The 18,473-nt window shown below is 50.1% G+C and overlaps 1 protein-coding gene across 1 annotated transcript in view; it reads left to right on the forward strand.

The window, feature by feature from the left end:
• The window catches only part of C6H4orf50 (chromosome 6 C4orf50 homolog), a 142,832-nt gene that overhangs the window by 9,751 nt on the left and 114,608 nt on the right, over positions 1 to 18,473 (forward strand). The window contains exons 3-4 of the mRNA XM_061419244.1: positions 4,827 to 4,965; positions 8,780 to 9,373. Of these exons, the coding sequence (XP_061275228.1) occupies positions 4,827 to 4,965; positions 8,780 to 9,373 (733 nt within the window). The remainder of the gene's footprint in view (positions 1 to 4,826; positions 4,966 to 8,779; positions 9,374 to 18,473) is intronic.

Below are 18,473 nucleotides of genomic sequence, written 5' to 3' on the forward strand. Positions count from 1 at the left end.
GTCTTTTCCAGTGAGTTAGTTCTTCACATCAGGTGGCCAAACTATTGGAGTTTCAGCTTTAACATCAGTCCTTTCAATGAATATTTGGGACTGATTTCCTTTAGGATGGACTGGTTGGATCTCCTTGTAGTCCAAGGGACTCTCAAGAGTCTTCTCCAACACCACAGTTCAAAAGCATCAATTCTTCAGCACTCAGCTTTCTTTATGGTCCAATTCTCACATCCATACATGACTACTGGAAAAACCATAGCTTTGACTAGATGGACCTTTGTCTGTAAGGTAATGTCAGTGCTTTTTAATATGCTGTCTAGGTTGGTCATAGCTTTTCTTCCAAGGAGCAAGCATTTTAATTTCATGGCTGCAATCACCATCTGCAGTGGTTTTGGAGCCCCCCAAAAAAAGTCTGTCACCATTTCCATTGTTTCCCCATCTATTTGCCATGAAGTGATGGGACCAGATGCCATGATCTTCGCTTTTTGAATGTTGAATTTGAAGCCAACTTTTTCACTTTCCTCTTTCACTTTCATCAAGAGGCTCTTTAGTTCTTCTTCACTTTCTGCCATAAGGGTGGTGTCATCTGCATAACTGAGGTTATTGATATTTCTCCTAACAATCTTGATTCCAGCTTGTGCTTCATCCAGCTTGGCATTTTGTATGATGTACTCTGCATATAAGTTAAATAAGCAGAGTGGCTTAATCCTTAAAAATATTTAAAACTAAGTAATATTGGTATCCTCAATTTCTAGGTAGGGAAATCAAGGTGCTGGCTTAAGTATTTAATAACTTCTCCCCAGTCGCACAGACCATCACGTGGGGTCGCTGGGACCTGGACCCAAGCAGCCTGCCCAGTGGTACCTGCAGCAACAAGGCACCAATTTATCCTGGTAGAAGTTCCATGATAGAGTCTCCCAGTTTCATAGCACTCTTTGCAGCTCTACATAGTATAATATATTTTTAATTTGTCACTAATCAGTTAAAAGACGCTTACTCCTTGGAAGGAAAGTTATGACCAACCTAGATAGCATATTCAAAAGCAGAGACATTACTTTGCCAACAAAGGTCCGTCTAGTCAAGGCTACGGTTTTTCCAGTGGTCATGTATGGATGTGAGAGTTGGTCTGTGAAGAAGGCTGAGCGCCGAAGAATTGATGCTTTTGAAGTGTGGTGTTGGAGAAGACTCTTGAGAGTCCCTTGAACTGCAAGGACATCCAACCAGTCCATCCTAAAAGAGATCAGTCCTGGGTGTTCATTGGAAGGACTGATATTGAAGCTGAAACTCCAATATTTTGGCCACCTCATTCGAAGAGTTGACTCATTGAAAAAGACTCTGATGCTGGGAGGGATTGGGGGCAGGAGGAGAAGGGGACGACAGAGGATGAGATGGCTGGATGGCATCACTGACTCAATGGACATGAGTTTGAGTCAACTCCGGGAGTTGGTGATGGACAGGGAGGCCTGGTGTGGTGCAATTCATGGGGTCGCAGAGTTGGACACGACTGAGCGACTGAATTGAATCAATGAAAAAGGTATTTTCATTGTCTAGTTCTTATCTGTTAAGTGTCTATGTTTCCTAGGGGGTTCCCTGGTGGTGCAGTGGTAGAGAATCTGCCTGCCAATGCAGGAGATGCAGGTTCAATCCCTGGGTTGGGAAGATCCCCTGGAGAAGGAAATGGCTACCCACTCCAGTGTTCTTGCCTGGAAAATCCCATAGACAGAGGAGCCTGTTGGGCTACATACAGTCCATGGGATTGCAAAGAGTAGGACGTGAATGAGTGACTAAACAACAAAAATGTTTCCTACAGCTGCTAAAGCAAATAACTACAAATTTTCTGCCTTTGAACAACACACATTCATTGTCTCTCAGTTCTGGAGGCAGAAGTTCTAAAGTCGCCTCACTGGCCGACAGTCACGGGGTAGCGGGAAGTCTGTGTCCGCCTTTTCCAGCATTTATAGGTGCATTCCTTGGCTTCTGGCCTCTGCCCATCTTCAAGCCAGCAGTGTAGCATCTTGCTTCAGTGGTCACATGGTCTCACCTTCTGCCCCTCTCTCATGAGGACAATTATAATTGCAGTTAGTCCCACCCAGATAATCCAGCATAATCTCTCCATCTCAAGATACCTAACATAATCACATCTACAGTCTCTTTGGCATCTTAAGGTTATATTCATAGATGCTGGTTATATTTGGAGGCCATATTTCAGCCTGATGCAATAAGATTAGTCATTTTCTGCTTAATTTAAGTAATGGGATAATACCAGGATTAAATATTGTCTCAGATTTAATAGTTCATGTTGGTCTCAAAAACTAAAAAAGTTAGGCTTCTCTTTTCTCATTCAGGTATCACCACATTTTATAATCAATCAGAAGGTACTCCTCCCAACTCTCTGACTGATTAACCTTTCCTGGTGGCTCAGTGGTAAAGAATCTGCCTGCCAATGCAGGAGATGCTAGTTCCATCCCTGGGTCAGGAAGATCCCCTAGAGAAGGGCCTGGCAACCCACTCCAGTATTCTTGCATGGAGAATCCCATGGACAGAGGAGCCTGGTGGGCTACAGTCCATGGGGTCGCACAGAGTCAGACACGACTGAGTGACTAAGCATGAGCGCTATTCCTCTGGTTCATTTTAGAAGGAACATGATTTTAATCTATACAAGACGGCACCCTCCCTTCTGTCACTTTAGAGACCTTCCCCCAGGGCCTCAAAACTAGAGTAGGAGAGGGGCTCTTGGCCTGATCATTAATAACAGTGCATCATTTTATTTAATCATCGCCACAACTCCCAGAGCAAGGTGCAGTTACTTCTTACAGATGAAGATCCTGGGGGTCATAGTAGTGAATGAGCCCTATTAAGGCCTCATGACTGGTGAGTGGGAAAGCCAGCAGGCAAATCTGGGTCCTCTCCCGGGGAAGCAGAGTCTGTCCTGGAGGAGCAGGTCACGTGGTGTGGAGCTGGGTGAAGGATGAGGATGGGTAGAGCTTGTCCACATAGGCCGCAGATGTACTTTCCACAGGTTTCATGGTGATCTAGTCCAGAAGTAAGACTGGCACATGAAAGGGACTTGGATACCAGGCAGGAGACAGACAAGTGAGTCATTGTAGCTCCTCCTCTCTCAATGGGACCAGCAGGCAGATCTTCCCTTTTGGCTTCCCTCCATTCACACGTGCTTCTCCTGTCTATGGAGCTGAGGTCAGAGCTCACTTCCAGCCTGGGTATTACTTTGCATATGATGCAACTTCAGCACTTCCTCGGGATAATAAAAAAGACTTCCAGAGGCTTAGCCATCCCTAACTATTACACAGGTCATTTCCAACTTCTCATTTCTGTAAGTAATTCAGAGTTTTTGTAATCACAAAAAACTTTTTCTGTATTTTAATCATTTCCTTAGAAGAGATTTTCAAGACTGTAGCTCAAGTGGAAAGCATCAGAGCACAGGATTAGAGCCTGAGTTTGGGAGTCATGGGCTTCCCTGATGGCTCAGATGGTAAAGAATCTGCCTGTATAATGCAGGAGACTGAAGTTTGATCCCTGGGTCAGAAAGATGCCCTGGAGAAGGGAATGGCAACCACTCCAGTATTCTTGCCTGGAGAATTCCGAAAGAGGAGCCTGGTGGACTACACTCCATGAGGTCCCAAACAGTTGGACATGACTGAGTGATTTTTTAACTTTGGGAGTCATGCAGCCTGGACTCTATAACGCTGTGTGCTGCTGCTGCTGCTGCTGCTAAGTCGTTTCAGTCATGTCCGACTCTGCGACCCCATAGATAGCAGCCCACCAGGCTCCCCCGTCCTTGGGATTCTCCAGGCAAGAACACTGGAGTGGGTTGCCATTTCCTTCTCCAATGCAGGAAAGTGAAAAGTGAAAGTGAAGTCGCTCAGTTGTGTCCGACTCTTAGCGACCCCATGGACTGCAGCCTACCAGGCTCCTCCGTCCATGGGATTTTCCAGGCAAGAGTACTGGAGTGGGGTGCCATTGCCTTAGGCAAATTGTCCGGCCTCTCTGATCCTGTTTCCTCATGTGCAAAATAGGAGAAAAGGAGCCTACTTTCAGGCTGATCACATGAGGATTAATTGAGACAATGCAGATGTTTGGTTCGGGCTCAGTCCTTCATTGGTATGACCTGTACTGGGAATTACTGGTTTAGGGTTGAAGGGTTGAGAACACTGTTAAGGTTCCTGGTGCCTTGTTATTCAAAAGATGTGTCCAAACTATTTTAGATTATCTTGAAAAAGATACGTATGAATGTTTTATAAAATGTCATTTTTTTGTCTGAATATCAAATTGACCAAAAAACAGAAGAAAAAAAAAAGATGATCCCAGTGTCTGTGAAAACCTTAGGCCACGCTTACTGCATCCTGAATGTTGGGGCAGTCTGAGCACAAGTTGGAAAAGAATTTCCAGACACGGAGTACCGCAGAAAAGAGTGAGTTTATTAGGAACAAAGAACAGGTATAAAGTGATCACTGTGAGTGCAGAGGGCCTACAACTCCTGATGGGCCAGGGAGAGTCGACAGTTTTCATGGGTCAGTAGCCAATGTTTATAGCCTCAAGACAAAGACCATTGCTGCTGGAAGGCTGGTGTTAGGTGACTGGTTGGGGCGTGATAGTGTGTTTACTGGAGTGGGCATCTTTGCCTAACTGGGAGTCAGGAAGCTTGTTAGTGATGATCAAGGGGCTTTTTGGCAACAGTTAGTTACAAAGGGGCTCAATTAGCCTCGGAGGCGTCCTTGGTTCTGGGCACTGCTGCTGTGGCCTTGGTGCAAGGCCTGGCACCTGTGGCCAAGGCAGGACTCAACACTGAGTAAGCGCCTTGCTGCTTCGATGCGCAGGATTCAGGAACTGGAGCTGTCGGAGAGGAACCTCCTCCAGAAGGTGGACCAGCTGAGCACGCGCGTGTTCCAGGAGCGAAGCGCCTCTCTCCGGGCCCAGGAGCAGCTGGACGCACTGCAGGGGGAGCTGGCCAGCCAGGTACACAGCCCCTCCTCCTTCTTTCTGGCACTTTTTTCTTGTCGCAGCAGAGTCACCCTATGGGTTTTTTCGTGGCAGCAGCTGTGCCTGAATATAGACCATGGGGAGGGTGTGGAGAGCCAGACAGGAGGAGTGAGAGGGGTCCTCATTCTAGCAGTGCAGGCAGGGGCCACTGGACCTGGGCGAGGTCATGTGACTTCCCTGGGCCTCAACTGTCCCATCTGTAAAATGGGGCTCGCATCCTGCCCTGCCCCCTCACAGGGTGGCCTGTGGGAGCTGTGCACCCACTAGGAACTCTGGCCAGAGGTTCATTTCTGTGGGCTTGGTGCCTGACATCAGGGGAGCCAGCTCTGGTCTAAGGACAAGGAGAAGGACTGATGCCAGGTCTCTGCCTTCAGGAGCTGGCTTGTGGGCGGGGACACAGATGGGAAACAAGTAACTCCAAAACCGGGTGATGGAGCCATGAGGAAACGTGCAGGCAACAGTGTGCTTTCTGGGCCCTGTGAGTTGAGCCTTAGGGGAACAGCATGCGAGGGTGGGTAAGAGCCTGGGCAAGGCACGGAGGTACGGAAGAGCATAGCAGGACCAGGAGTTGAGACAGGAGGGTCCCAAGGAGGACAAGTTGTCAGAACCATGGCGTGAACCAAAGTCTGGAAGCCAAGGGGGAGCAGGACTTTGAGCAGGAGAGGCTCAAGTCAGGGTTTCGGGGATATCACTCTAATCAAATGGGAAAGAGAGATGGTGTAGGGAGGTGGCAAGTTAGAGCATAACTGGAGAAGTGGGTGGTTAAGGGAGTTGGCTCTGGAGGCAGATGTCTGGCGCCAAACCCTGGTCTGCCACTCACAAGCTCTGTGATGTAGGCCAGGTGACTTAACCTCTCTAGGCCTCAGTTTCCTCATCTGTGAAATGGGAACGATACAGCACCAACCTTCCTAACTTGTTGTCTGGTTTAAGGGAGTTAGGCTTTCCCAGTAGTGCAGTGGTAAAGAATCCACCTGACAGTGGAGGAGATACAAGAGACACGGATTCAATCCTTGGGTTGGGAAGATTCCCCTGGAGTAGGAAATGGCAACCCACTCCAGTATTCTTGCCTGGAGGATCCCATGGTCAGAGGAGCCTGGTGGACTATAGTCCGTGGGGTTACAAAGAGTCGTTCACAACTAAGCAGCTAAGCACACACACACTTTAAAAGAGCTCAGTTCAGTCCAGTTGCTCAGTTGTATCCGACTCTTTGCGACCCTATGGACTGCAGCACGTCAGGCTTTCCTGTCCGTCACCAATTCCTGGAGCTTGCTCAAACTCATGTCCATCGAGTCAGTGATGCCATCCAACCATCTCATCCTCTGCCATCCCCTTCTCCTCCTGCCTTCAGTCTTTCCCAGCATCAGGGTCTTTTCTAGTGAGTCAGTTCTTCACATCAGGTGGTCAAAGTAATGGAGCTTCAGCTTCAGCATCAGTTAATATGTGTAAAACACTCAAAACAGTAGGCATTTAAATAGCACTAGTTGCTTTTGTAATTACTAGTCTTTATTGAAGTGTTCCAGGGGAGAGAAAACGAAGGCTGGAGAGCAGAGACTTGGTGGGCAGAGACCCAAAGATCCTGAGAGGCATCCTCTTTTAGCAAATTGCTACTCACAGGCGAGCACAGCAGTTGTCAAATTGCAGGTTGACTCCCGCCAGTGGGTTGTGAAATCAGTTCTGTAACTTGCAACCAGCATTTAAAGATGGAATTGACTAGGAAATATGAAAGGGCATCATGTGTGTGAAGGGGAGTGCTGTTTTGTGAAGCTTGTTTCAGTTGTCAACACCTGCCACGTGTGTAACGGGCCACGTTCTTAAAAGATGTTTCTTACTGTGGGAGGCAGTCCGAAAAGTTTGAAAAACACCAGATCGATTAGCTTTTAAAAGAAATAGAGGTGAAGCAGGGAAGATAAGAAGTTCAATTAAATCGATGATAGCCTTTGAGATACCAGGGAGACACGCAAGTGCTGCTTTCTCCCTTTACATTGAAATTTAGGTGCAGAAAGTTGAGTCTATCCTCTTGGGTACAAGCCATCATCATCAAGATCCAGGACTTTTTAACCCGCGATAAAGTGGTGTTGTGTGGGCTCCTGCCATCAACCATGTAATCTCTTTGTAGAAAATCCTGTAATAAAGCCTTATATACATGTAGGATTTCCCAGGTAAGCATACACAGTCCTGGGACTTCCCTGGCGGTCCAGTGGTTAAGAATCTGTGCTTTCATTGCAGGGGGCATGAGTTCAATCCCTAGTCGGGGAAATAAGATTCCTTCATGCCTCGTGGTGTGGCCAAAAAAGTAAAATAAATTTGAAAAACATATGCAAAGCTCTGCAATCACCAGAGGTTCATACTCTGATGGGGAGACAGAAGTGAGGGTGACAAGCCAGAGAAATGCTGGGAGTGAGCTCCAGACACTGCAGGACCTGCAGCTCTGTGGCCGCACGCCTTGCATTCTGTTCTCCTGTCACCAAGATGCTCCTGGGAACGTCCTGTCACAAAACACTGTTTCCAGGTGAAGGGCAGACGTTCACAGTGGTGAGGGGGCTGGCTCAGGGCCCCCTCGGAGACCACTCGGCCCAGCTTCAGCCCAGCCCAGATGTAACCCTCCCCCTCTGCCTGGAGCTGTCTGCATTTCAGAGCAAGTTTGCAGGAGTGTGTGAACTCTGCCCTTTGTACCTAATATCTGCCAAATGACAATTTGCCCCACTGTTGACTATATTTGCTGTAACTATTTGCATACAAAGACGCCTCATTTCTGTGGCGACCTGTGGTCACTCCCAAAGGTGATCGAGGTAGACCCCTCTAGGTAACGGAGCTCTGGGCTCTAAGCATCACTGACTATAGGATTCGCACCATCAGGCAGCCCTCGCAGGGAATCTAACTCCAGTTTCTTCTGCCCCAATTTCCCCTGAAAGTAAAGCCTGCCAAGCTGTTCTCAGGTTTCCTGTTTCTCGTTTGCTCTTCTTTGTTTTGTCTTCTGCAAGCTCTTAAGAAATATATGTGCAGGTACTAACAGTTGAAACAGATCTTAACAGGAAGGCAAGTCTACCCATGTGCATAAATTAATTGTGACTATTAGGCCAGGACCCTGTTGTTTTTTGCAGTGAGTGGGTCACCCTGGTCCAGAGTACAGCCCATGGGTCTGGGAGGTCAAGATTTAAGAACAGGGAGGTGTGTTCTCGGATAGGCAGGGAGCCATGCAGAAACAAAAATCCTTGAGACAAACACGTGGTGGATCAGTGACTTTTAGCCGATTGACATTCAGCAGGTCATTTCTCAGTAGCTCAGGGTTGTATTCACAGTAAGGAATGGCTGCTGTGACACTGTTGATCTTGTCTCAGCCAGAAGTCACGGTTTTCAGCTGACCCTTACTGGACCAGGCAGGGTCCTTTTAGGCACTGAGCAACGGAGAAGTCTGGGAGGTTCTGGCGTGGAAGAAGCGACACTCAGGGGGTTCCAGGTGGCAGCTCTTTTCAAACTGGTGTGGGGGTACTCCGTGTTGGAACCACTGTGTGTGCACCAGCCCGTCCCCATCCTGACCAAGTTTCCCTGAGTCCCTGTCCTTGGAGCTCAAGAGGACCTGAAGGAAGGCACTTGAGTCCTGGGCAACATTTAAGAGGGCGCCAGTAACCGTCATTGAGATAAATACTATTCGAAGCAATATTTTAATGCAAAAACTAATGCGAAAAGAAAAGGCACGCTGAACAACAAAATATCGAAGTTTCAAATAAGGACAGGCTCGGTGAGACCCCGGGCCGCCTTCCTGACGCCCTCCTCCACCGCCAACCCGTAGGTTCGAGAGAACGAGCGCGCGGCCCAGCGGCAGCGGTGGCGGCTGCGGCGGCTGCGGGAGCGGCTGCGGCGCAAGGACGCGGCGCTGGGGCGGCAGGCTTCGGCGCTGGAGCGCGGCAGGCGGATCCAGCGGCGCCAGCTGCGCCTGGTGCGCGAGCAGGAGCGCATCCTGCGGGCGCAGGTGCAGCGGCTGGAGCTGGACGTGCGGCGCCTCTGTCGCGCCGCCGGCCTCCTGCTGGCCGAGCTGGACACCCCGAACTCCGGCGGCCCCCGATTCTCCGGCCCGGGCGACCTCCGGGGCGCCCCCGAAGGGGCTGCGGAGCTGCGCGCGCTGCGGGCCAGGGCCGAGCGCGGCGAGCGCGAGCGGGACCAGGCGGCCCGCCGGCTGCGGGAGCAGCGCGCCACCGAGCGGCGGCTCCGCGAGCAGCTGGAAGAGCTGCGCTGCTGTATCTATGGGCTGAAGCTGTCGGAGATCGGTCTGCAGGCCCAGGTGGAGGAGCTCACCCAGCACAACGAGAGCCTGCGGGGGGAACTGGGAGCCCAGGCGCCCGGGGAGAGAGCACTCAGCAAGGCCCCCACTGGTCCCCGTAGCCTGGTAAGTGACCACAACCCAGGGTGCGAGTGATTTTCTACTTTCCTCTTAACTTTCTCGCCCAGCCACTTAGTCAAGTCATGGACTCCTTCATTCCCCAGTCTTCCTCTTCATTCACCCCTCCAAACCACCATCCCCATCTATCCCTCCTTCATTCCATCCACCCATCTACCCACCTGGTGTCACCGGTCCACCCATACAACTTCACTCACCCGTTCACCAGTCCAGCAACCTCCCCATCATCTGTCCGCCTGCTCAGCCACCCATCCGCCTTTCCATCCACTCACCCTATCTCTTGTTCACCCATCCATGCTCTCTTCTACTCACCCTCCATCATCTTATTCACCGGACCACCTCGTTGTTCTATCTCTGCATCCAACACTCTCCAGGGAGCCAACCAGCTACCTTTCATCCTTCATCATCTGTCTCCTGTACGTCCATTCATCCGACAGTTCATGGGTCCCCGCCTGTGCCAGGCCCCAGGTGCTCTCTTCCACGTGTAGTGTGAAGTAACTGTCCTGTGCTCCTGCCTCCCCAGTCCACCCTCTCCCTGGGAAAGCAGTCAGCCTTTCCCACCTCCCTCACAGCTCCGAAGGTGACCATGGTTCCCAGCCTGGTGGTCCTGTATATGCATCTTCATCTCTGCTTGTTTAGACTGTGAGCCCGTCGAGGGCAGGTCCAGGTCAGATGGGTTCCGTAGCCGCAGCCCCAGCAGCAGCACACAGGAGACCCCCAAGGTTGGTGCAGGAGAGAATATGCAGGGTTGGGCCCCTTTCTAGTTCTCCTGTTTACTAGCTGTGTGACCCTGATTAAGTTTCTTAAGCTCTGGAGCCAAGGGCAGGCTGGACATTTATGTTATCATCTAACTGATTAGAAGAGCAAAATGTGTGTTTAATAATACTCCTGCCATGTGCTTGGCACCTTGCGGTGTTTTCAAAGGCATCATTTAATGTTCATAAATCTGTGAAGCAGGTACTATTAATGTCCGCACTCCACAGAGGAGGCTGAGGCTCAGAGAGGCAGTGCACCGGCCTGTTGTCACACAGCTCAGAAGAGGCAGAACTGGAATTTGATCCACGCTACATGTGAGTCCAGGGTGCTCTGTTTCTCCCGCAAGAGGCTGCTTCCCTGTAAAGGGAGAGTTAATTCAGCTCCCTCCAAGAGATCAAGATCCCAGTGGTTCGATTTGCATTTAAGGAAAAATCAGGAAGCCACCTTAGCCCAAAGAAGGTGGCTCATTGGAAAAAAAAAAAAATCACATTTATCTTCCGGCCTGGACAGTCTATTTCAAATTAACTGGAACTTGAGTTTCCTCAAGATCATGACATGTATCCTGCCTAGATGGTTTTAGTAATGAGTTTGTCTGTGCTCACAGTTTCTCTTTTTCGTACTTCATCCTGCCAGTGTCACCTCTGCGTGTCCTGTTCGTTCTTCCTCCGTTAAGTTAATCAGATAAAAGGAAAACAGTGTACCTTTGATATTGGCACCTTGTTGTAATTTCAGAAAATAAATGGTGTAGAGATTAAAATTCTCCTTTAGAATCCTTTCTGTAATGTTGCTAAATGTAAGACTTTAATTTAAGCTGTTAGTTTACATCCTTTATTCTCCCAATCTCTGCCCTGCTACTTTCTCTTTTATCTAAGGGAAAGGCTGAATACCTAAATGTTTTAGTGATGAGTAAATATTTTGTACGTTTTACGTTCTCTCATTTAATCTTTAGAGCAGCCTTGCAAGCCAGGTGCAATTCCACTGACTAGATGGAGAAACTGAGACCCAGGAGGGTCTCCAAAGAATCAGGGCCAGCAAGGGGACACCGGCCAGATCAGGGCGGTGACTCCAAGATGCTGTCCTTACCTTGGGACCCTGGGGCCAGAGTTGGATCCTGAGCAGTTTGGTGCAGCGTCAGTGGCTGCATTCAGTAGTTTGGGTGCCATGAGTTATAAGCCCCTTGTTGACACACATCTGTGACTTTTTAGATGTTTCAGGCCTTATCATTGAAAAATCTCAAGAAACTGGAGAACTACATCTCTCGAGGGGCTCATGCTCTCAAGACTTTGCTGGAGGTTGTGGTGCCCAGTCAAAAGTCTCTCAAAAATTCCCTGAATTGCCCATCAAGCGTGGTCCCCAGCCATTTTTGCCTCTAGCATTGGGAGAAGCTGGCCCATTATCAGATGAGTAGCAGAGGGAGCAGGGGCCTGTGAAATAGAAAATGCTGATCCTTAAACGTGGGAACCACATGCACTGGGGTGCGAGGCTCGTGCTTTAAGTGTCAGGTGGGACCCCAAGTGGACAGAGCAGTTCAGCTCTCTCTCTTACCAGTGGTGATAAAGTCCAGCAGGTTACTAAGCCTTTCTGTGACTCAGTGTTCTCAACTGTGAAATGGGAACGATACTGAGACCTGCTTCTAGTGTGATTGTGAGGATGCAATGAGAAAGTGCTGGGAAGGCCCTGGCACAGAGCCTGGTACCCGGTAGGATTTAGATTGTCGCATCATTGTCACCGTCACCATCGTCATCTTCACCATCACATCTTCATGGCCTTGTCTCATCCAGCAAAGATTGGATGGAATCACTCACACTGCTTACATCATGGTTTCCTCTTTCTTGTCTTTTTGTTTGTCCCAAGAGCTTAGGCTTCACTGCATGCAAAGTCGCTTCAGTCGTGTCTGACTCTTTGCAATCCCATGGACTGTAGGCTGCCAGGCCTCTCTGCTCATGGGATTCTCCAGGCAAGAATAATGGAGTCAGTTGCCAGTTCCTTCTTCAGGGGATCTTCCCGACCTATGGATCAAACCTGCATCTCTTACGTTTCCTGCACTGGCAGGCGGGTTCTTTACCACGGGCGCCATCTGGGAAGCCCTGCTGCTGCTGCTGCTAAGTCACTTCAGTCATGTCTGACTCTGTGCGACCCCACAGACGGCAGCCCACCAGGCTCCCCCGTCCCTGGGATTCTCCAGGCAAGAACACTGGAGTGGGTTGCCATTTCCTCTCCAATGCAGGAAAGTGAAAAGTGGAAAGTGAAAGTGAAGCCGCTCAGTCGTGTCCGACTCTTCAAGACCCCATGGACTGCAGCCTAGCAGGCTCCTCCGTCCATGGGATTTCCTAGGCAAGAGTACTGGAGTGGGGTGCCATCGCCTTCTCCCTGGGAAGCCCTGGAGTCGGTTAAATGTGACTGCGATTTATCTCCTCCGATCTGCGGGAGATGCTGATGCAAACTCAGGCTGACAAGGCCCTGGAGTGGGCAGGGCCTGTGATCACCAGCTCCCCCATCACAGCAGCCCATGGGCCGAGGGAGACGGAGAGCACTGTGGTGGCTTTCCGGGCAGGGCTGTCCCCAGGTGTGGTTCTCTCGGCCAAAGGGCTGAGAACCTCTGCCTGGTTTCAGAGGCCGGAGGTCAGTCTGCAGGGGCAGGTGGGGTGGGCGAGGCCCGGCCTGCTCCAGGATGACCTCACCCTTAGTAGGGAGGTCATTAGGGCATCTGCAGAGACCCTGTTACCAAATGAGGTCACAGGTGCTGGCGGGGGTGGGGGGGCAGTTCGGACTTGAACTTGACTTTTAGGCGACACAATTCAGCTCACAACCGTGCTGTCACGCGGCCAGCGATGACTCCGGCCTCGCCTCCTCCTCCTCCTTGGCCTCCTTCAGGTAGTGTTTCCTCCTCTGTCCTCCTGGGACCTGGGCTGAAGGCCCAGATGATGCACTATCCTTGGCGCCAGGCCCAGCTTCTCTGGAGCAAGTGCCCGTGAACCGCAGGGTGAGCTGCTGAAGGCAGGGTCCTCAGGCTGCTTCCATAGTCATCCTGAAAGACCGCCCTGGGCAGGGAGGTTGGCATGGTAACAGCCCATGGAAACATACCTGGACTCATGTCACCCTCTGTGGTTGTGCAAATGCAAGAACCCAACCCCCACTCCATGTGAGGTGCCCCGTGCGCCCCCATCGCCACCCCACCTTCTTTCTCACCAGCCTTCCTTTCCTCCCTGCTTCCTTCTACCCACACACAGAATCCTTCGGGTCCTCTCTGTTTTCTGCCACAACCCCAGCTCCAGCACAGCACTTGACATGGGAAGGAGCTTGGTAGATATTTATCAAGTGCAAGGAGAGAGGGAGAAAGGACCACAGACTGTCTGAGTCTCTTATCATTGGGGCCCCACGGGTGGGTCCAGGCCCCTTTCAGCCTGCGGCTCAGATGCTCTAGGTTCCCGGCCATCTCTGACCCTGTGAACTTGGGGCCTTTAACCCCTGTGGATTCTGCTGGGCGAAGGGCTAGCAGCGCTCTCTGCCTTCTAAGTGTGTCAGAGTGAAGAGCCCATTGGAGCACGAATGCAAGAGCCCTTTAAACATGGAACAAAAGTCGGGGACCATTTCAGTATAAAATGTCATGGGACAGCCACTGATTCTGGCTTTTAGCAATCTAGCAGCTTGTCTAGGAGAGTGTTATAGGCAAGGGCTTACTTTGGCTGTCGGTGTCTGTTTCATCATGGTTTGTGTGTTTCTCGTGTGGCTTGTTCTCGCTTCCAAGAGGAGAGCTTCCATCCCCTTCTGATGGTCCCTCCGAGGGGGCCTGGCACCTGGATGATCAGCTTCTTGTTCCAGACATTAGCAGTTCTCCCAGATGGAGACAGGCAGGGCCTAGTCCCCCAACCTGGAGGATCCAGAGCCTGGCCCTGCCCTCTGGGAGCCCCGGGAACCTTGCACGTCATTTAATTTTATGCCTCGATTTCCCTATTGGTCAAATAGAGAGGTAAGTGCTATAAGGGTTTCCTGCAGTGCCCTGGCAAAGGACCACAGACCTCAACAACAGTCCTGGAGCCTGGAAGTCCGAGATCACGGCATCTGCAGGGTCATTTCTTCTGAGACTTGTGAGGGAGGGTCAGTTCCAGGCCTCTCTCCTTGACCGTCTTCCCCCTGTGTCTCGTCGTCTTCCTTCTATATGTGTCTGTGTTCAAATGTCCTCTTTTTATAAGGACACTGGTCACAGCAGATTAAGGCCCGCCCTAATGACCCCACCCTAATTAACTGTGTCTGCAAGGACTGCATTTCTAAATTAGGTCATGTTCTGAGGTCCTGGGGGTTAGGACATCAACTTAGGAAGTTTGGGGAGGACACTGGAGGACACGTCCAGTGCAACTTACTGGATGCATTGTTACAGAGGCCCCATGACTGGCAGAACTGTCAGTTCTGGTTCCTTCGTGCGCTTCTTCACCAGCTTTGTGTGGGTACCAAATGATCCCTGTATTTATTAGGGAATCTTTGCACCAGATGCCATCTCTGGTGCTCTGTATCTGTTGTCCACTCCTTTTGTCCCTCAGCGACCTTCAAGGGAGGTGCTCTCTTATCCCCATTTTACAGATGAGGAAGTGGAGGTATGGAGAGTCCCAGGGTTCCCACAGATACTAAGTGATGGGGAAGGATTTGCACCCTGGCAGATGGATGCGCTGGTGGGTGCCACACTCTGCTCCTCCAGTAACTACTGGTCCATGGGTCAGTCAGCGTTTAACAGATGTCCACTCCACATGACGTGGTGAACTCGGTACTGGGGCTGGGAAGTAAGACAAGACCGCTGCCCAAATAGGATGACAAGACCGCCTAAGGCAAGAGGGTGCCAACAGAGGAAGGGGGAGGGGCCTGACAGTCTGTGGGTCGCTGTTGGGGACCTTGGTGTTTGGGAGGGGAATGCACCTAGGGCCGCGGGGTATGTCACAGTCTTCCAGGCTGTCCTCCTTTCAGAAGGCACTGACAGCCCCAACTCTGCGAATCTTGGAGTCAGAAAGGGCCACCTGGAGAGGAAGAAATGCTCCAGAGGGGGCGCTGGGCGTTTTGAAGTGCCAGCCAGTCACCAGCTCATGGAGGAGCAGTGCCTGCAATTTTAAAGTTGAAATGCTACAACGTATTGATAACCACACTGTAAAGCCAGAGAGTGTGTCCTTCAGGGTCTTGGTCTGCCCCTTGCCCGGAGCTGTGCATGTATGGAATTGCACTTGGAGTTCTGAGATCATTGCATGCTTGTATGCATTCCCAAAGGCTGACTGCATTTCCAAAAGGGTTAGACCCAAAGGGGTTAAGAGCCACAGCAGGTCTTCAATGCCTTTCTCTGGGTAATGGTGTAACCCCCAAATGATCTCCTTTCACGAGCCCCCAGCAGCTCCATCGGCTGGGGCTCCAGCTCCACTTCCTAACCACGGCATTCAGGGCCCTGCTTCTCCAACCCAGTCCTCAGCCTCACTGCACAACACTTCCTCCAGCCTGGCCCAGCCACCTTGGGCTCTGCTCCTCCAGCCTGCTCACCTTCCCTGGGTCTAAAGGCTTCCACCACCTGCTGCCCTTGGCCTCTCAGTAAACTCCTGCTTCTTTCTCTACATTTGGTGAGAATGCCACTTCCTCCAGGAAGACTTTCCTGATTTTACGTCATCTCACTCTGGCCTTGGTGTTCCCATCATGACATGACCCGCCCCTGGGGGCCCTAATTCTCACTGTGCCAGACTCGGAAGCCCACCTTCCCACAACTGTGCCTTCCTCATCATCACCAGCTGGGTACCATTCAGCCCTAAATCCCAGCCCCCAGACAGAGGCTGTGAGAGCAAGTGAGAGCAAGTGACTCAGTGAATAGATGACCCAAAGGAGATATTTGCTCCATGCCCAAGGCAAATAGAAGCTTCTGGCCAAAGGGACCACCCCAAGATGGCAATGCTGAAGTGAGGTATAGAAAGTGGAAAACCAGAGGGCGGTCTAGCCCCTGGAAAGTGGGTGTCATAGAGAAAATTATTACAAATTATTAGGGTACCTCCACCCAGGACCCTCCTCCCAATTGGTTACTTACATCTGAAGACTTTGGGCGTCATGGTGTGAATTATGGTGAGGATGATCTTTATGAGAGGATATTTTATTTGCTTCATATTTACAAAACACTTTCCCAAACAGGATCTCCTCAAAGCTGGGAGGTTGCCAGGTAGGGGTCAGTGTCCTTGTCCCCAACCCCACAGAGGAGACACTTGCCTTACCTAGGATCACAGAGTATACAGTTTCTAGAGCAAATTGCTTGGAACCCAGCTCCCTGAAGAAACAGTCATTTCAAGGACAAAGTCCAGACCTGGGGAGGAATTTGGGGAGGGAGAGTTTACTCAGGATCCCAGGGGAAAGAAAATTTAAAAGGACTCTGGCTTGCCAGATGTTGGTGGTTTAGTTGCTAAGTCGTGTCACTCTACGATCCCATGGACTGCAGTGTGCCACGCTCCTCTGTCCATGGGATTTCCAGGCAAGAATACTGGAGTGGGTTGCCATTTCCTTCTCCAGGGAATCTTCCTGACCCAGGGATTGAACCCGTGTCTCTTGCATTGCAGGTGATCTCCTGCATATCAGGCAGATTCTTTATCACTGAGCCACCAGGGAAGCCCGGTTTGCAAGATGAGCAAGGCTCATCTGCAGATGTGTCTGAATGCTTTTAGCAAGTATGCACCAGACACCATTCATGTGCCAAGCACCATGCAGGACATGAGGGGCTGGAGAGGTGAGCCTGCTCTTCAAAGGCTTGTAGGGAAGCAGACATGATGATTGCTGCCACAGGGGACAGCTCAAGGGCTGTTGCCTGGCCTGGAGGGTAACACGTTGGCTTGTACAGAGATTAAAAGTCACTCTCTTATTCTGTCAGTGTCAGGCTGTCATCCCAGAGCTGAGATCCCAACACCCCCCTCACTCCAGGTGGCAGCGGCTTCAGGGAAAGTGGACACTCCAGTCAGCTTCTCAGCCCCAGCAGTGTGAATAGAGCACCCTTGGTTGCAGGTATGAGAATTTATCATTGTTCCTTCAAGTCTAGGCAGCCTCTCCTTGCTCAGAGCTTGCATCTGTGCAGAAGTGCGTGTCACACACTTGTCACTCACTCCCATAGAGAGCAAAGGCTTTAAAATAGTGTCCGTAATGTCAAAAATAAAAACCTAAGCAAAAGTCACATAAAAGGTAATACAGATGGCCAGTGGTCTTACAATAAAGGTCAGTTCCATTACTTGTAAAACAAATACAAATGAGCAAAACCTCAAGATTCTGAATATTTGTTAAATATTAAAAGGACCTCAACACTGTTTATAGTTGGTAAAAATTGGAAACAACCCCAATGTCTGATCAGAAGGACCTGATTTGGTAAGTGAAGGCATTCCTTACATCAGAGATTATAATAAGGTGACCCTTATTATATCTGCTTTGCAGAAGAGGTTGTAGAAATTACAAAAGTTGTGGAAATGGTTTTCTGATACCATCCCATGATAAATGCACAAAGCAAAAGTCAACATTTTGTAGAAACAGACTTATGGAGGAATTTAAATATCTATGCATAGAAAAGGGGGGGAAAAGCCCAGAGGGATATAGTCTAACACATTTATAATATTTGTGCCTAGATGTCACTGTATTCCTTGTTTTCTTTTTTCAAAATATTGGCAGGTTAAAACTAAAACCACATAAAGTTACAGGCAAATGCTCCTGAGAGTGTTGAAAAGTAGGGAGGGCTGACAAGACTGAGCAGGGAGGGGCAGGAAGGCGGAGAGAAGACCCAAATCAAGTTCGGAGACCTGAATTCTGGTCCTCTTTTCCCATTGTGTGTGCTGTGTAACCTTGGGCAAGTCACTGTCCCTCTCTGAGAATTGATTTCATCACTTGTGACATGAAATGGGTATGGCATCATCTTCTCAGGAGTCCTCCCCTGGGTCTCCTCCTCAAGGCAGAGGTCTGTGTGTGTTCCCCATGGCTGTGTCCCTGCCCCAGAACCAGGCCAGCCACATAGGAGGGACTCAGAAAGTATTTGTAGAACTGAGTCAAAGTCAACGTGGGTATTAGAACAAAATTCAAATAGAAATGAAGAGCAGAATGGTGGTGGCCTTCGACACCTCCCTCCACCTCCCTTTCATCTGTTCCCTCCTCCTTCCTTCTGCTCCTCTCTTGCTGGTTCTCGCATCTTTGAATTGGTCTCCCTTTCTGCATCCCATTCCCTCTCTTTTCCTCTTTTACCTTCTCCCTCTCTCTCCTTCATTGCCTCATCTCCATCTAGTTCCAGTGGTGATTGTAAGCTCTTGACAAAAATGTTTAGTTCTGATCATGTGGGAAGCCAGTGGAGAAGACC

This window comes from Bos javanicus, chromosome 6 (genome assembly GCF_032452875.1).
Source record: "Bos javanicus breed banteng chromosome 6, ARS-OSU_banteng_1.0, whole genome shotgun sequence".
Taxonomy (NCBI): Eukaryota; Metazoa; Chordata; class Mammalia; order Artiodactyla; family Bovidae; genus Bos; species Bos javanicus.